The sequence below is a fragment of the Tenrec ecaudatus genome, chromosome 6, assembly GCF_050624435.1.
Source record: "Tenrec ecaudatus isolate mTenEca1 chromosome 6, mTenEca1.hap1, whole genome shotgun sequence".
NCBI classification, from domain to species: domain Eukaryota; kingdom Metazoa; phylum Chordata; class Mammalia; order Afrosoricida; family Tenrecidae; genus Tenrec; species Tenrec ecaudatus.
Window position 1 is genome coordinate 84706797 of NC_134535.1, and position 19223 is coordinate 84726019.

General features: G+C 40.9%; 1 protein-coding gene across 2 annotated transcripts in view; it reads right to left on the reverse strand.

Annotated features, from left to right (window-relative positions):
- SPATS2 (spermatogenesis associated serine rich 2) overlaps positions 1 to 19223 on the reverse strand; it is a 142818-nt gene that overhangs the window by 21204 nt on the left and 102391 nt on the right. For both annotated transcript variants that reach the window (XM_075551742.1, XM_075551743.1), the window contains 5 exons: positions 13857 to 13965; positions 12050 to 12099; positions 9164 to 9431; positions 4871 to 5053; positions 1334 to 1469 (listed from right to left, as the gene is read on the reverse strand). In XM_075551742.1, coding sequence (XP_075407857.1) covers positions 1334 to 1469; positions 4871 to 5053; positions 9164 to 9431; positions 12050 to 12099; positions 13857 to 13965 — 746 coding nt within the window. The remainder of the gene's footprint in view (positions 1 to 1333; positions 1470 to 4870; positions 5054 to 9163; positions 9432 to 12049; positions 12100 to 13856; positions 13966 to 19223) is intronic.

Sequence of the window (19223 nt, forward strand, 5' to 3'; positions counted from 1 at the left end):
AAGTAAGCTTTGGTGTTCTTATAAGTGTTAGGAATATATTTCTCCAGAAAAATAATCCATAATCAACTATGCTTGAGAGACAGCATAGTGTAGGTCCCTCTTAAGAGATTCAAAATGCATATTAACATTAAAATGGCATTGATCCAAGGATTGTAAATAAAATCCAAGATCAGAGGAGGGAATTGTATTAGAGTTTAAATTCTGAGCATCTGATTTGCAGAAAGGCTATAGATGACAGTGAAATCCCAGAATACATTTGCAGTGAATCATTGGGATTAGGCCTCCATTGAATTCCCTGAGATCACTGACAAGGGATGTCAATACCCTGGCCATCAGAGTATATCAGAAAGTAAATTAATATAGATATAGTTAAGTTTTAACATCATTTGTTTTCCTTCTTGACACATTTTAATTTGCTCTAGTTTTTATTATTTTCTGCTTTCTTTTAGTTTGAGGCTTTTTCATGATTTACTTTGTTATTGTTTCGAGGTTGTTTTTATTGTTGTTGTTTGGTATGATTTTCTCTATATGAAATCCAGGATAGGTAAACAATAGAGGCAGTAACTACATTATTAGTTTTCTTAAGGTTATAGAAGGGAAGCTGGGAGTACAAAAATGAAGAAAATGTTCTAAAATTGATTGTAGTTTTGACTGAATAACTCTTTAAAATATATTTCAAACCACTGAATTGCATGGTATGTGAATTACATGTCAATAAGTTTTTTAAAAATCAGTGACCATCCCCCCCAAAATCGAGAAGTCCTAGGGCAAAAAACTTAGGTTGTATTTTCAAACCTCTAATTACCAAACCCTCTAATTCCTCCAGAAAATACATATTCATGTATTTGAAGAATGAGTATTCTACAGAAGGCAGTGTGAGCAACGCAGTTAAAACAAATCCATGTTTAATGACAAGGCATATGAGAGCACTAGGGCAAGTTACAGGAATAAGATCAAGAGGAGGTATGTTAGCAAAGACAGGCTTTTTACCTTACAGTTCTGTTCAAAAGTAACATGTCATTTGTTGTGGGCTCCTTGTTTAAAAGACAGACTCTAACGTAAGTGTGCATAGGCATAGTTTTATTTGTAATCATTTGTCCCTTTCCAAATGATGCTAACCATTTCTAGAGCCTTGGGAATTTCTCTGTATCATTCATGCCCACACTGCGATCATAAAAAAGGTCACATATACTCCTAAACAAACCACAGGCAGGTTATAAAGTGTGCCCTCACTCTGTAGACTACTTAGGAATTGGGAATTACACAACTTACTGAATGACGCCATGTTTGCAGAAATGATCATTTTTCTGTACCTAAGATAAATACAACTTACCAGCTCTGCAATTCAGCAAAAGCTTGTTTCATTTTCTTAATGGATGCATCCATCTCCTCTTTAACGACAACTCGATACCGTGCAAGAGACACTGTGCAGCGCTGGAGATCTTTGACAGATTTTTCAATGTTGGAACCTGGGGGGGTCAGGGTAGAGGAAGACCCAAAGATAACAGAAAAAAAGACCTTATGTAACTTGAAAGTTGTATTGGAATATTTAAGCTCGAAAAGTAACAAAATGTCCTGGGGACTAAGATTCCCTAAATGGCTCTCCTCTACCGTGGCACACAACAAAAAACACCCCAAACGGATACTAGTACAGATTAAAAAAAAAAAAAGTATCCTGGCCAAGATATAATAAGAAGACCAGGATTTATACTCTTACCTTAAACAACTAAAAAATAAAGAAAACAAAAATCATATGAAATATACAAAACAATGATTTTCAGACAATAGACAATAGTGAGCAGTGCTTTTTCCCTCAGAATGAAGAAATAAACTAAGAGGCCTTTTACCTGCCCGATGTACTGCCTGGAGGGAGTAACGTGGGGACAAGTCCTACCCTGAGCTTGGTGAGTTCCCTGAATGGGTTGAATGAGAGAACAGAGGTGAGAATTCAGGGGACCAAGGTGGTTAGAACTCTTAGGGCAGAGTACATGAGAGGAGAAAGCTACCATAGAATGTGTGCTTCAGAGAAACATGAAAAAGAGCGTACCCAGGCCTGGAATCGTTCATGGAGCATCAAGTTGAGCCCTTAGACAGGTATTGTCTCAGTAATGAAGCAAATTGGTGTTAGACTAAATTAAAGAGCCAGTCTAACAAGGCTTTGAAAGCAAGCCTCTAAAGTAATTTAACTGAGTCCTAGAACAAAGCACAAGAATATTTATTTAAAGAAATAAAAAATATATCTGGCAACTTAATGAAGAAAAAAAATCAAGTGTCTGATAGGCAATAAAAAATTAGCAGGTAGGGGAGGGGGAGAGGAAAAAATTAGCAGGCACAGCGTGAAGGCTCACTTCCGTCCTGGTAGACTTTGAGCTGCCTTGTGTGCCTCCCCTCTCACAGCGCTTGTTCTTCAGAGTGGAGCCCAAGAAAACATCTCGCTTCCATTTCAAATGAGTCCGCTTCGACTCAGTGGTGATGAGTTTAATTATCATGTCTGAAAATAGCTCGCACCGTTTTGAATACCACCCTGGGGTACACGTTAACTGAAACAATGTTAATCCAGTTCAGGGTTGCCTTGTGAACACCAGGGTTTGGCTTGGTTTGCTTACCGCAGTTTCTTAGGTCGCCCGCTCAACCCAGCCAATGCCTGCTTCCTCTTTCAATAATTCTTTAAATTAACAAGCACTGTTACCTTCTGTTGGACAATTGGTATGAAGGGTGGAAACGTGAGCTGTTGATTTCTACCGCACGACACCTTTTCCTCTTACAACTGTTTTTAATCCACTTTTACGATTTTGTAAGAGAGAGAACTGCCACCTCAACATTATTGTTGCCTTTCCAACTTTGGGCATGTGCTCTTAAGTTATAATAAGTAATAGAAGTGATCAACTATGAAATAAAATTTTTAAAAATTAGCAGGCACAGAAAGCAGCAGAAAAACATGATCCATAATAAAGAGAAAAATCCATCAACAAAACCAGGCTCAGGTGATAAAATTAAGCAGTTGTTGTAATCGGAGACCAGATATACTGAAGAAGGTAAAAGAAAACAGAAGTATTTTAAGGAGACACAGAAGACATTTTAAGCTCCCAAACTAAACTTCAAGATGAAAAAATACACCGAATAGGATTAACAGTAGACTAACAAAAACAAAAGCCCACTGACACTGCGTCAATTTTGACCCATTAGCAACCCGATGAAGAAGGAAGAAGAAGGAAAAAAAAATCAACCATATGAGATCAAGAGTCAGCGTTTACCCAATGTCAAAGTTCAGAGGGGCAGGAGAGCCAAAAAAAAGGGGAGGGGGCAACAGGAAACACATGGAGAGAGCCAAGTGGGAGATGGTGTAATGAGGGGCTAAAATGAATGAGATGAAACGAAACATGTATGAATTGCTGAATGTAAGAAGGGATGATCTGATCTGAAAGCCTTCACCTACTTCATAATAGTTGTTTCGTTATTTTTTAAATCCCTATTTGAGTGGCTACCAAAAATGTCAAAATCCCCTAAATGACAAGATTTAAGAGTATTTTTGCCATGTAGGCATTAAAAAGAGGATAATGTTCTTTCCCTGTAGCACAGCACTGGGTGTGGGGAAGACAGTTCTGTAGTGAAAGATGAAATATATTTACCTACCCAAAACATTTTAAACCAGCTTTCAAGAGCTCGATTAACTTCTATATTACAAATTAAAGTCAGACACAGTATAGAAATAATGGGTCTGAAAAAAGTACAATATGGCAACATATAGATCCAGTTTATTTCAATTCTTCATCTCAATGTGATCTTTTATGCTTCTGCGTTGTTGTGCTGTCCATTCTAACTGATAGTGCCCCTACAGGTGACAGAGCAGAAGTGCCCCAGACAATGTGCTCCGCTTTCATTTTTATGGAAGCAGACAAACTGCAGGGCCTTTCCTCCCGAGGAGAAGCTGGGCAGGTTCCGTTTTAGCCCACTGCTTAACCACTGCACCATCAGGGCTCCTTCATGCCTACATGTCCCTCTCAATTTTTCTTTGATAAATCTTAAATAATAAACAAAAGTGGGTATAGCATATTCTCTCCCATTATTGTGCTCCTAGTAATGTAAGGGAAATTCCATGCAAACCAACAGTTGAGCAACACAGAGCAGGCTTACTGCACTGGGGCAAGCTGAGAGTTATATTAGAGCTGTCTCACCAACTAAAGCAAGGGCCACATGTGTGGACTCAATGACTCAAGGAAGAGCTGCAATCCACAGGTTACAAGTGTCCTTTACACAGGTTACAAGTCAGTCAGTGTAATGAACCATGCTTAGATATACAATCCTCAAAGGGGCTATTACCCTTGTTCAATTATTGGCTGTTAAGTTAAATGATTATCATCATTTAGAAAAGAATAAAAAGGGGCAAGAGCTACCACCAGTCAATACTAAGTAATTACTTTAGAGAAAATATTCAAGTTTAAAGCTAAAGTCTGTCAGATATCAAGTAAAAACATGAAACTGTGAAGAGGAATGAAAATATTTCTTTAAAATGTCATGTCTAAGATAGGGTTTTCTAAGCTCAAGTCAATCAGGAAATAAAAATGACGGAAACAGTATAAAAGTGTTGCAGTCAAGTAAAGGAAGGAAAGTGGTTAATGTTAGCCTGTAAGTCACCCTGGCAGTAGAGTCTGACTTCAGTTCACACAAGGGACCCCGCCACTCCAACAGGGCAGCCCAGCATCTCAACACTGCTGTCGGACCTCGATCTGGGGAGTCAATGCTGGGCAAAACAGAAAGGGTACAGTCTACTGCCCTTTTGAATCCTTATTTGTGAGAGCAGAGAGAATTTCTCCTCTTTGGCTAAAAACACCAATTTCCCCTTTCTTTCAAGAGTGGGCCTCAGATTTACCTAGCTTTTTGTTAGTGGAGGAGGGGGGACCATCTTCCATGGCCAGATTTGAAAACTGAGGTCCTGTGGTAGGTGGTCTCGAGAGAGATTTGGCAGCATTCCTGGACTGCTGAGCATTCTGAGTAGTGTGCACAGTCAAAGATTTAAGCTCAGCATCTGCAAGCCCGTTCTCCAGCATGGGTCCTGTCAATGGAAGGACAGTATTTTAGAATTTAAGGGTCTATCAATCTAGTGGTTTTATGCATACACAAAGACTTCAGGTAAACATGTTTTGGGCAAAACCATGCCTCTTCAACCACTGTTAACAAAATTACCTGACAAAAACAGAACAAAGATTAGAATCACCAGGGTGTAGTCACAGTTGCTTCTGGTTTAATTGGCTAGAAGTGGGCATCAAGAAAGGAAGGAACAGGAGTCTGTGTGAACCCATCTCTTAATAGGCTAGCTCATTCCTCACAGGAAGGGTCTAAAGAAGTGGAGTTATTACCACGGAACTTCTAACTTCTGTAGAGTGTGAGATTATAAAAAGACTTTTCCCCAGCTTTGTCTCCCCCAAAGACATGCCAAACATCAGAGGCTGTTTGCCAGCATAAGGTGGAAGGTCAGATGCTTAGAGGCATCCTCCCTGAAGACTGTCAGTTGCCAGGCTACTGTCTGGTCCCACCACAGGTAGAGCCCCTCCCTGCTGTTAAGGACAATGGACTACTTCTCCCTAAAGGCTTTGCTGCCATCAGTCTAGTCCCTGTAGATGTGGTTTACACCCTACTGATAATGGTTTCTATGGAGATCCAAAGAACAGGTCAAACCTGTTCAGTGGCATCCATAGTAAGGCTGCCAATCTGAATCTAGGATCAGCCCTTCTTGTCACATGTGTGCCCCCAATCCTTCCCCTTCCTATTACGTGAATGTCCCTAGATCGTCCCCCTCTCATTGCTGTATTACCTATAGTGCAACCCCTTCCTGTGACCTATGTCTGTACCTGTAATTAGTGGGCTTGCACCCCCCCCCCAAAGATATATAAGTCTGAGTTAGCAAAAAAGATCCCCTTTGGCCTCTTGTTGACTCCGCCTTCCTCCCCCCATCCCCTCCTTGCTCCTCCTTCCCCTCCCCCTCTCTCCTGCCCTCTGGTCTCTCTCTCCATATGGACCACCAAGTGAGGCTGAGGTAAGCATGCTACCATGAAATGTGTCTGACTCCATTATTTCAATCTCTCTCTTATCTCTCATGCTCTCTATGACATATATATATATATATCTCACAACCGTACAATTGCACCTATCGAACCCAAGATTAGTTGTGGGGGCTAGCCTTTCCCCCACAGTAGAAGGCAGAATTTTACAGTGTCCCAGGAGAAGAAGTTTACAAGTTTTAGGATATAGAAAAGGGAGAGAGTTGGGATATAAGAGGAGAGCGAGCTCAGGAAAAAAAAGAATGAACTCATAGCTATCATTGGTTTGCTTGATATCAATGTAGCTATAGTATTTTTTTCCTACATCTCTACAATTTATGAATGGATCAATAAGAGAACATTTTGAAAGTACAGTATAATTTAGAAATTGGCATTATATTTATAAAATGCAGGAGCAGCAAGACAGGGGAATTGGATAAACAATTCATAAAACTATTTTGAGAGATTCTATTACCTTCCCAAACAGTCCTCAACAAAACAAAACAAAGTAATATACAAGATACTTGTATTTAGAACCAACAGCAATCATAACTCTTTACTAGAAAACAAATAAGGGATCACAGAAGCCAAAAGTCTTTCTCTAATGAAGGCCCAGATGACAGTTATATCATAAGGTCCTCATTGCATTGGGTCTCAGCATAATATCACCATCAATATCCATCTCCTCAATAAGTTTACTTTTTTAAAACATCTAAAATTAATCATTTGCAGTTACCTAATTATTAACGTAATCAATGAGACAGAATTGAGAACTTCAGAAATAAACCCACACATCCATCGCCAGATGATTTTTGACAAAGGTACCAAGTCCATTTCATGAGAAAAAATGAGCCTCCTGAAAAAAATTGTGCTGGGAAAATTGGACTTCCACACATAAAAAAATTAAACAAGACCCATGCCTCATACCATGCACAACAACAAATTTTAAATGGATCAAGGGCAGAAACATGCATACTAAATCTGTAAAATTGTTGTAACAAAAGGGTAAAAACTTAATCATCAAATGGACAAAGGACTTGAGTTGACGTTTCACCAAGAGGAAATTCAAATGACCACTAAACACAAAAAAAGATGCTAGGCTACCATTAGTTATCAGAGAGACACCAAAACCACAGAAATATCATTTAATTTTAATTGGGATGACTAGGGAAAAAAAACAAAGCTCCCAAACCCAGAAAATAACACAGTAGGGAGGATGTGGGAAAACTGGGACCCTTCTGCACTGCCAGCAGAAATCCAAGTAGTGTAGCTGGTATGGGAAACAGTGTGGCATTCCTGACAAAGTTAAAAAGGAAACTACCATGTGATCCAGCTATTCCATTCCAAGGTACACACACACAAGACTTGAAAGCAGAGACTCACAACCAGAGTTACATGGCAATGCTCACTGCAGCACTGCTCACTGCGGCCCCACTCCCAGCAGCCCAAAGGTGGACATAACCTAAATGCCCACCAACGGATGGATGGACAAACAAAATGTGGTACATGTGTCACTGAAATACTGCTCAGTCAGTAAGGAGGAAGTCTTGATCCATGTGATGATAGTGATGGAGCTCCAACCATTTTGCTGAGATATAAGTCAAGCATAAAAGGGCAAATATTATGTGACTTCATTTATATGAAAATACAAGAATAAGCAAATGCTCAGAAACCAAAGTTTATTAGTGGTTACCAGGGGTGGGACCTGAAGGTTATTAGTAATGGCAAAATCGCTCTAAGACTAGGACTGCACAGCTGATTGTCGTAATTGTTGTCAATAGGTTGGACACCTGTAAAAAGTTCAACTGGCAAAAGCTGTGTGATCTCTACATGGACAATGAGAGAGAGAGAGAGAGACAGACAGACAGACAGACTAGCTGCTAAGCTTGCTGGGCTTGTGCATCCTCAAACACATCATGGAATTTGGAGCCTTGGTTTAAAGGATTAGGACCATAGGACAGCCCAGTTAACTGGCCTAAGTGCATTTTACATTTTTCTTCTACCTCCTAGTTCATTGCATAGTGCCTAGGATTTTAACAATTTCCACGTGTCCATCAAGGTCCAATAATTGTCTCTATTTACCTGGAGCAACAGGGGACGAGGGAGAGTCATGGGCAGGAGAATGTGGAATGTGTAGCTAACTGCATCTACAAACAACTGCCTCCTTTGCCCCTGGGGCCAGAAGAACTGGATGGTGTCTGGCTACCATTACTGAACAGTTTGATTCAAGAGTCTATAGAAGACTTCTGATTAAAAAGGGAGACACATGCAGAAGAGAATTTAAAATTTTCAAGGATCAAAAAAAAAAATTTTTTTTCAAGGATCCTAACTGTCTAGAGCCATGGGGGCTGGATGAACCTCTGAAACTACCACACTGACACAATCTTTAAACTTAAATATATTCCCTGAAGTCTTCTTAAAACTGTAGTTTAGTGTATGTAACTAGGAAATATATCTTCCTTGAGTATTAGACTCTTTCAAGAATGACCTACATAGGAATTAGTGAGCCCTGGTGGTGTAGAGGCTAAAGTGCTCAGCTCCTAACCTAAAGGTCCCTGGTTTGCATCTACCAGCTGCTTCACAGACAGGACAATGATGTGGCAGTTGGCTTCTGTAACATTTAAAGCCTTGGAACCTTACGGGGTAGTTCGACTCTAATCTGTAGTCAGTAGGGTCTGGAATTTATTCAATGGCAGTGGATCTTGTTTGTTTTATTTTTTCATATGGGCAGAGTGACAAGAGCCTCTCAAAAGAGCATATAGGAACCTTAGAGGAGCGTGGGCAATTCCGTAGAGGCTGGTGTGGATGGCTGCACGGTGGGCAGAAAGCAATCAAGGTCGCAGGCTTGTGCAGGAAGAAAAGCTTGAGCTGGTATGGATTTTGCTGCATGTATTCTCCACAACAACGAAACAAAATTACTTTTATTAGGTCAGCCTGGTTTAGACTGAAGTTCAACTTATGTGACGAATGAACATTCTATTTTTCTCTTTCACAGAAGTAATAAAAACTAAACAAAAGAAAGACCAACAAGGTTTAATGTGTTGACTGCTTTCTCACCAATGGGGACTCTATTTTTCAACTTAATGCAACTTAAACACAAAACAAAAAAACACTAATCAGCTCACCTGTTCTATCTAGTGCCTGGATGTCTGGTGTGGCGGACTCGGGATCCTCCAGTTCTCTGGCATCCACCGAAAGTGTCTCCAAACCTTCACTGAGAGAGTCCACAGACTCAGTATCGTTGAGGGCACCATTGACATGGTAACCATTAAGACCCCCTTTCTCTGAGGAAGGTGCCGGCGGTTCCTCTTGGATAGAAGCCAGTTTACTGGGATCTGGGCTACAGTTAGCTGCTTCTGCTGCAGGTTTTGGTTTGCTTTTCTTCTTTTTGTTCTAAGAGTTATGGAAGATGTGAGAAAGGAAAAAACACCATCCCAACACCCCAGAGGGCTAAAGTTCAGACCCCCAAAGCAACCGATATTTCTGATTTCTTGCACATTCTTCCAGCAGTTCCAAAAGTTTTTTTTTATTATACTGAGGTACTACCTGGAATAACTGTGTGCAAAATCTTATACTTCGAATAGACTCAAACACATAAATTAAAAACACCTGTCTGGCAAAAATGACCATAAGCAAAATCAAAAGATAAATAACAAGATGTGAAAAACAAACAAAACGTGCAGCTTAAAAAAAAAGCCAAAAAATCAACAACCCAGTAGAAAAATGATAATAGAATACAGACATACAGGATGAAATACAACCTTCATCTAGTAAGAAACATATAAATTAAATTGTATTTTTATCAGGTGTAGATTAATCAAAGCTAAAAAGTCTGATAGCACGGGGCAGAAGGACTGAGTTTGTGGGGAGACAGGCATTCACACTGATCACTGGTGGGAGTGTGAACTGGAACTTTTTCTATGGCAATCTAATGGTATTTACCAACATTACAATGTATATATCCTTTGGCCAACAACTTTACTTCCAAGAATGTATCCTGCAGTGACACTAATGTATGTACCAAATACAATACTGTTAATAGTCAAGCATTAGAAATAACCCAAATGCTGACCAACAGGTTTACAGAAGCTATGGTACAGCCTCCCAGTGAAACGGCTACACATCCATAAGTAACAAGGAAGATGCAGTGCACGAAGGAGAAACACTGCCTGCTTTTGCCAAATTGCTCGGGAATAGGGATGGAATAAAGACATTTCGGTGCATTCACTTTTAGACCCTTTGAATTGTGAGCCCTGTGACTGTATTATCTATATAAACACGGAAATTGAAATAAACAAACCCACACCTCTATTGGTACTAACTAATCTTATCCCTCAGAGTAGCCTGATATGCCTCTTATCGATTTCCCTTCAGCAGCTTTCTCCAGGAGCGCTGCCATTCTCAAGGTGCTCTAGCGAGAATCACACGGCTCTCATTTTCCTTTCTCAAATACTCTCTCACAGGCAGAATAGCTGAGATTTCATATCACTCTCCACGTAAGACACAACTCACCTAGTCCCTGCTCACAGTCAGTTCTTATTAGACTAATCCTGACAGTGGACTGGATTGGATTTGGCTGTTGTGGATTGCCAAAGTGATGCTATTTTTCTTTCTCCAAATTTTGTGTCTGCAACACACACAAAACTTTTCCAGCTTCGTGTTTATCTTAGATCATTAGGAACTTACACCACAGTCCTGGGTCACTATATTAAGAAACGGTGTTCGTCAGTGCATGTGTGGTAGGGTAAAAGCAGTGGGAGGAAGAGAAGCAAATGTCACATACAAGAGCCCCATGGGAATCTGTAGTTCTATTAGCTTCTCCTGGGTTTGATCGGGACCTGATGGTGCTAATGAAATGATTAAGAGTCACCAAGAAAGAATTCCAGCACGGCTAATATAGGGGAAGGACACCTTAACCAGCTATATGCAGTAATACATTGAATAGAGAAACCTGCCTTGAATCAATACTTTAGGCATTTTCTAAAGGAGTTAGATTTAGGGTGCTGAGCTTTTAGAGACCAGATAGTATATTTTGGTGGGGTGTGGTGGGCGGGGGAGCATTTTGGTCTCAAGTGGATGGGAAGAGAGCAAGAACGTTAGGTGTTGGATTTGTACTTGTTCGTATTCCGTTCTTGTGATGAAGGCACCTAACAGTGCCTATAAGTCAACAACCTTAAATGGTCACAAAGTCAGTAAGCAGAGGGCCAGGACCAAGTACCTTCTCCTTCCCTTAGCTGGAACATCAGGTCACTCTGCAAGGTACTTAGCAACTATAGGACAAAGGTCCCCTCCCTTGAGGTTTTAAGTCAAAGTTCATTAACATCAGAAACTACCACAGTGAATAAAGAATAAGACAGTGGTCTGAACCAATGGTCTTTTCCGTGGATCTATGGTACAGAAGTGTTTCCGTGGATCTATGGTACAGAAGTGTTTCTGTGGATCTATGGTACAGAAGTGTTTCTGTGGATCTATGGTACAGAAGTGTTTCCGTGGATCTATGGTACAGAAGTGTTTCCGTGGATCTATGGTACAGAAGTGTTTCCGTGGATCTAAGGTACAGAAGTGTTTCCGTGGATCTATGGTACAGAAGTGTTTCCGTGGATCTAAGGTACAGAAGTGTTTCCATGGATCTATGGTACAGAAGTGTTTCCATGGATCTATGGTACAGAAGTGTTTCCGTGGATCTAAGGTACAGAAGATGTTGAAAACCATAGGCCGGGTAACTTTCTCTAGAGGAGTTCTTTGTTTCCTGACACGTTCTTTCACTTCACTCTTTCCTCAGCAATGGCTCCATGGTAAAGTCAACTGTAGTCAAACCTTAAGTCACGTGGCCAAGACCGGCACTCGAAGCTAGAGAGACCTGTGTTTCAAAGTCACAGGTGGAGACATTTTTGCATGGTAACCCGAAGATGTGTCTGTAAACCATTTCTTTCAAACATCTTGGCAGAGTCGGAATAGTTCTTAATTATACCAGTATCAACAGCATGCTGTTATAGTTGATTCGTTGTTACCTTTTTCTTGCCTGTTACTGTCCATTCTTTGAGTACTTCACTGGCACTACCTGGAAGAAAAACGGATTACAAATTTTCTCTCCTGTCACACACAGTCAAGGGGGAATTCATGCCTCCATATTTTGTAACTGAAGATTTCCAAAGCTCCTAACAGGGAAAGTTAAAGTTCATGTCTCTGAGCTAAAGTAAGGGGATAATTACATCATGATTACCTTTTGGAATAGCTTCCTATTCTGATCTCCCTTCTCCATCTAATTTGCACAACAGGTTCTCCCCTTACCATCCTCTCCCCAAAGAAGAAAGGCAGACATTAATGTAGCCTGGCCATTAGAATGATTCTTCTAGTCATACATCTTGGACCAAATAAAAGGGAACTGGCTTCCCTCAAGTGTGCATTCCCCTCTCCTCCAAAAGGTTCCATACACTACCTCGGCTATACTCTTATTTGTTTTGCAAAGAGCTACACATCTTACACTGCCCAGAACAAAATACTAACATTATAAAGAAACCAGACGCAGAGAAGAAAAACCGTATGGTGTTTGCATCTGGCTGTTTAGCCTTGTGTAATAAGAATTAACCTTACCCAAATAAAGAGAGGAGGTCTGAACTTAGCCTCCGCTTCCTGGGAGGGAACCACTAGGGAGAGCACCTTACCTTTGTCACCCACTGGACAGTCTTAACAATGGGATTTCTGAGGGGGACTTTGAGCCATGCAGTACCCACTTTACCTGAGGGGCTGGAGACTAAAGGTCAGCCACGTAGGTAGTCAGCCATGGTGCCCCAGTGAGAATTCAGGTGCACTGAGCACTTCAGGTGTGCTCTCCTACTTGACAATACTCCTTGATAATACTCATGATCCCATGTTTGGGATTTTTTCAACTCTGCCTGCCGTCTGTGGCTCACATAATCATGTTCTCAGTGAAATAAAATGTAACCATGGGCATAACAGATTTCTGTGAGCCTTCTAATGAATCACTGAACTGAGGGTGGTTTTAGGTGGACTTTACTCTCAACCACTGCAATCCTCTATCGGCAAACACAGTTCAGAAAAGAGAGAGTCCTGTCTGACATCAAGGTGAAGGTTTCCTCAAACAAGCTATGCAGAGAGAAGTTTGTAAAATATTCTCCAACTCTCTAAGCCCGAAGACTTGACTAGGCCAGTCATTCTTCCATGTGTCAGATAAGGAAACTTAAACCCACACATTAAAGCAGGGGTTCTCACCCTTCCTCAGGCCGCAACCCTTTTATACAGGTTCCTCATGTTGTGGTGACCCCTCAACCATAACATTATTTTCATTGCTACTTCATCACTGTAATTTTGCTACTATTATGAATCAGTTGACCCCTGTGAAAGGGTCGTTCAACCCCCAAAGGGGTTGAGACCCACAGGTTTAGAACCACTGCATTTGAGCCACCTGCTTGAGCCAAACTGAACAGTATTAGATCCTAGAAAGGAATACTAAGTTCCTGTATTTGTCATCTACTGCTAGGGTTACTAAATCAATCCTTTGTCAGTAAGAGTCTCTTACATTCTTATCTAGCCCAATTCCAAATTCCTGATACCACCAGTCCAAGGATTTCTTCTTAAATATTAGTTGAAAACATTCTGAGTAAAAAGATGATGTCTTTCCACTTATGAGTGAAATGCTTCTAAAACGGAAAAAAGATAAGCTTATGTAAATGTCAAGGTAGGCTATGCTATCAAGGACTCTGCTATACCATCTATGAAATATTGGATGCTATAGAAGTCTGAAATAACTGCTACTTCAACAAATATATATGTATATATAAATAAAAACTGGATTACCTTCCATGAATGCTTGCACTGTTTTGTCCACACAATTATCAAAGTGCTGCAAGACCAGGATGATTTCATTGTTGCTCTTATTGGGAACTATTGCACGGACTGCATTTATCTGGAAAAGATGATGGGATCATTCAATTCTAACATCATTAGGTCACTTGGCAGCTGAGACCTACTACAAAGAATAACAGAAGAGTGGCATTTCATTCTTCACAGTTTGTATCATTCTTTAATGTCAGTAAGAGTATCTACAACCACCTTCCTAGGAATGATTCATTAATGAGCGATAATAGCTCACCAACATAAATTTCAAAAGGTAAAAAAGCAGAACATTCTCAGAAACAGAAAGTATGTGGTAAGTTTTATTTCAAGAAAGGGAGGTTTAATTTAGGGATCATGTAAGTCATTTAACATCAGCATTTCCTCATTTAGGGCACACTGGCGTGAAAGAAGGTGGGAAGCCTAATGAACTTCACCAACAGTAACAACTTAGAAATTTTATGGGGAATTTTTCAAAAGATTTTAATTTTGTATCTTTTCATTGTACTACACCTCTATAATTTAGATATAACTTGTATCTAAATTTGTAATTTATATATCATCTGATATTTTTATAAACTATACTAAGCATCATTTAAGAAACCAAACTCACAGCCATGGAGTAGATTCTGACTCAGAGTGACCCTATAACACAGGGCAGAACCACCCCTGTGGGTTTCTGAGACTCTAACTCTTTACAGGAGTAGAAAGCCTCGTCTTCTCTTGCAGAGCAGGTGGTGCTTTTGAACTGCAGACTTTGCAATTAGCAGTTCAGTGAGTAACCACCAGGCTCCAGGGCTCCAGATATACGAAACACAATTCTTACTATACAATGCATACTTAAAAGAAAAACAACACAAAAACATACAACTGAAGCCTCACGAATCTTTCATAAATCTAATTTCCCTTTTTCCTACCTCAGAGATTTCTACTGAGTTTTGTTATCATTTAGATTCATGTTTTCTTTTTAAAGTTTACATGTCTGTTTTTAATACATGGCATTGCTTTATATAACATAGCTTTATGTACATGTCTACTTACATTGCTTTTAAGATTTTTTTCAACGTTGATAGATACAGCTCTCATTTATTTTAACTGCTAATATAGTATTTTCATTATATGAATATATTCATTCTTGTGTTAACAGACACATGGTTTCTAACTTTTCGTTATTATAAACAATGCAGAAGTGAGCTTTCTTATGTCTACTTGCTGAGAAATGCTCACTGCCTGAAATGATGCACACTATATAAATGAAAAACCAGACACTGCTATTGGGTCAATTCCAATCAGAGAGACCCTATAGGGGAGGGTAGAACTGCAACTGTAGGTTTCTGAGACTATTTCTGGGAACAAAAAGTCTTATCTTTCTCCTGTGGAGCAGCTGGTGGTTTAAAATTATCGACCTTGCAGTTAGCAGACAAACACATAACCACTATGCCAGGAGGGCTCCTGCTTACTACATAGTAAGCAATCCCATCACTATCAACCACTTACCCTACTTCCTCCTTATATTTCCTGTTTCTATTCCTCCTCCTTTCCTAATCCTCTGAACTGTGTTTTTGGGTTGTTATCTTTTAAATTTTAAATGGTTGATTATTCTTAACACCCAGGTGAGTCCAGTTCCAGACTGTAGGCCATAGTCTTGGGGGTTCTATTTGACCTTTAAGTCTATTCAATAAGTCTATTCAAGTCCTTTGTTTTATAATTATTTGTCTTTGTTTTTTAAAAACAATGTTTGGTTTTAAAAAAAATTATTTTATTGGGGGCTCAAACTCTGATCACAATCCACCCATCCATCCATCCATCCATCCATACACTGTGTCAAGCACATTTGTACATTTGTTGCCATCATCATTCTCAAAACATTTGCTTTCTACTTGAGCCGTTGGTATAAGCTCATTTCACCCCCTCCTGCTTGATAACTTAAAAATTATTTTGTCATATCTTACACTATCCGACATCTACCTTCACCCACTTTTCTGTTACCTATCCCCCAGGGAGGAAGGGAGGGGGTTATATGTAGATCCTTGTAATCGATACCCTCCTTCTACCCAACCTTCCCTCCATCCTCCCAGTATCACCACTGGTCCTGAGGGACTCATCTGTCCTGGATTCCGTTTCCAGTTCCTATCTGTACCAGTGTACACCCTCTGGTCTAGCCAGATTTGTAAAGTAGAATTGGGATCGCGATAGTGGGGGAAAGGAAGCATTGAAGAACTAAAGGAAAGTTGAGTTTTTCATCGGTGCTATACTGCTCCCTGACTGGCTTGTCTCCTCCCAGTGACCCTTCTCTAAGGGGATGCCCAGTTGCCTACAGATGTGCTTTGGGTCCCCACTCTGCACTCCCCCTCATTCAGTGATATGAGTTTTTGTTCTTTGATACCTGATACCTCATCCCATCGACACCTCATGATCACACATGCTGGTGTGCATGTCCCATGTGGGCTTTGTTGCTTCTGAGTTAGATGGCCACTAGTTTACCTTCATGCCTTTAAGACCCCAGATGTTACATCTTTTGGTAGCCGGGCACCATCAGCTTTCTTCACCATATTTGCTTATGCACCCATTTTGTCTTCAGTGGTTGTGTCAGGAAGGTGAGCATCATGGAACGCGAGATTAATACAACAAAGTGTTCTTGCATTGAGGGAGTACTTGAGTAGAGGGCCAATGACCATCTGCTACTGTAATATTAAACCTATAAATATATGCACATATATTTCCCTGACATTATATACCAATATATGTACATATGTACATGCTAGTATTCAGACTTCCATAAATGCCCTTTGCCTCCTAGTTCTTTCCTCTATTTCCTTTTACTTTCCTCTTGTCTCACTATCATTTTGAACCTTCATTTGGGTTTCAGTAATTCCTCTCAGTTACAATGCCCTTGATCAAGCCCTATCAGGCTTCTTACACCCTCCTTGCCACCAATTTGGGATCATTTGTTGTTCCCTTGTCCCTGGGTTTGTTAACACTACTTCCTCCCCCCACCCCCCCACCCCCGCCTCCTCCTCTCCCATGTCCCAAAACCTTGGTCATGTTGTTTTCTCTTCCACTCTTTATTCCGCCTACCTTATTGAGATAGACCTGCAGAGATAACAATGTGCGGGGGGGGGGGGGGGGGGGGGGGGAGAGGGGGGGGAGAGCAAAACAAAGCAACAAAAGGAAACAAAACAACAACAAAATGACATAAAAAAGAAAAGCCTGTAAATAATTCAAGGTCTGTTTATTGACCTTTAGGAGTGTTTTCCGGTCGAGTCTGATGGGGTGCCTTGCCCTGACCCCAAAGTCTATTTTTGGTATTCCCTCAGGACTTCGTTGCTATGTTGCCCTTGCTATTCTGATGCATGCCCTTAGTGTTTCATCCTGGTGTGGTGGGGTCGGAGCGGGCACAATTCCCACTGTGTCTCCCGTGTTGTCCCCTGTAGGGCTATGGGTCAGTGAGGGGTGTGGTGTCTTATAGTGGGGCCAGCCATATGGTCCTCTCTGTGCATTGGCTGCTCTGAGCAGGGATATTGTCCTCAAGGTTTGGTGGGCCATGATATGCTACACTCTCTTCATCCCCCTTCATTTGCTCCTGTGTGCTCTAGACATATCCCTCTCCCTGAGCTGTAGTTTCAGTGCTGTCCTCTGAAGCAAATTCTTCTGGGTGGAGGGGCGTCTGTCCATGTAGTTGGGGTTGGGGCAGGTCCCTCAGACCTCTCTACTGGTTCCCTGCTTCATACCAGTATGTTGCCTTCACATCTTGGAGCACCGGGTTGAAATCTGGTCCCTCTCTCCCTGTGGAGATATAAACAAACTCTTCCCTTGGGTGGGTTAGTGCCCTGTTCCCCTGCTACCCATTTCTTAAAAACAAATGTTTCATTTTGAGTTAGGTGAGGCTTTAACAGATCAGAGGAGCAGTTTGGCATTCCACTACTAACCTCCACATTCATAAAAGCTCTCATTATCTTGCCCCGTTCCTATCACTCGGCCTGTGCATATCTCTATCTCCCTCTAGTTGGATATTGTCTTTCCCTTCACCATCTGGTAACCATCAACATTTGTTTCTTTTGGTGTGAAAACCTTCTCTTGGTGTTTTTTTGTATCAGTGGTCTCATACATTATTTGTCCTTTTGTGTTTGACTAATTTCATTCGGCATAATGTCCTCCAGGTACATGCATGCCATGAAGTGTCTCACCCAGTCAGTTCCTGTTATTTTTTTAAACTTTTCTTGATATACAATTCACATATCAAGACAATTCAATAGTTGAATCATATTAAGAAGTTATTATTTTTTTGTTTGTTTTTTTGGTTTATTTGTTTTAAGAAGTTATTTTTTTAAGGTTGCATAGCATCCTACTATATGTAGGTCCCCACATCTGTTTATCTATTCTTTTACCGATGAGCATTTCCATGGTTTCCTTTGTTGTTTTTTCTATTGTGAATAATGCTGCAATGAACATGGGTGTGCACAGGGAGCTGACTGCTTTAGGACTGGTAGAGACAATGCTGGGTCATACAGTATTTTTATTCCCAATCTGTTGATGAAAATCCATACTGGTTTCCACAGTGGCTGTATCACTTTACAATTCCACCAGTAGATATAAGGGTTCCAGTCTCCCCACACTCTCTCCAGCATTTGTTGTCTTCTGTTGTTTGTTTAACTTTGTTATCAATCTTGGGTGAAATGTTCTTTCATGGTTGTTCCCCACTTGCTTCTTTTGCATGGCTAATGATGACAGGTGTTGGAGAAGGGCAGATGCTTAGAGACATCCTCCCTGAAGGTAATGCTGCCAGACTGCTGTCTCACCCCACCATAGGGGTGGGCCTGCTCCCTGCTGCTGTGGACAATGGACTATTTCTCCCTGAAGCTTGCAACCATTAGCTTGGTTCCTGTAGGTGGGGTTTACACCCTACTGCTAATGGCTCTTTGGAGATCCAGTTGCCATCCTGACTCTAGGATCCACCCATCTTGTCACATGTATACCACCAATCCCTCCTCTTCCTATTTCATGTATGTCCCTAAACCACCCCCTCTCACTGCTGCATAACATATAAAGCAACCTCTTCCTGTGATGTATGTCTTTACCTGTAATTAGTGGGCTTGCATGCACCCAAAGGTATATAGGCCTGGGTCAGCAAGAGAGAGGCTCTCCTCTTTGGTGCCCCTTCTCTCTTGGCTCCTCCTCTCCTCTCCCATCCTTGCCTCCCTTTCCCCCCTTCCCTTCTCCCTCTCTACATGGGCCATTTAGCGAAGCTGAGGTGAACATGCTACCATGAAATGTGTCTGACTCTATTATTGTAATATTTCTTTTCTCTCTCATGCTCTCGATGATTACACA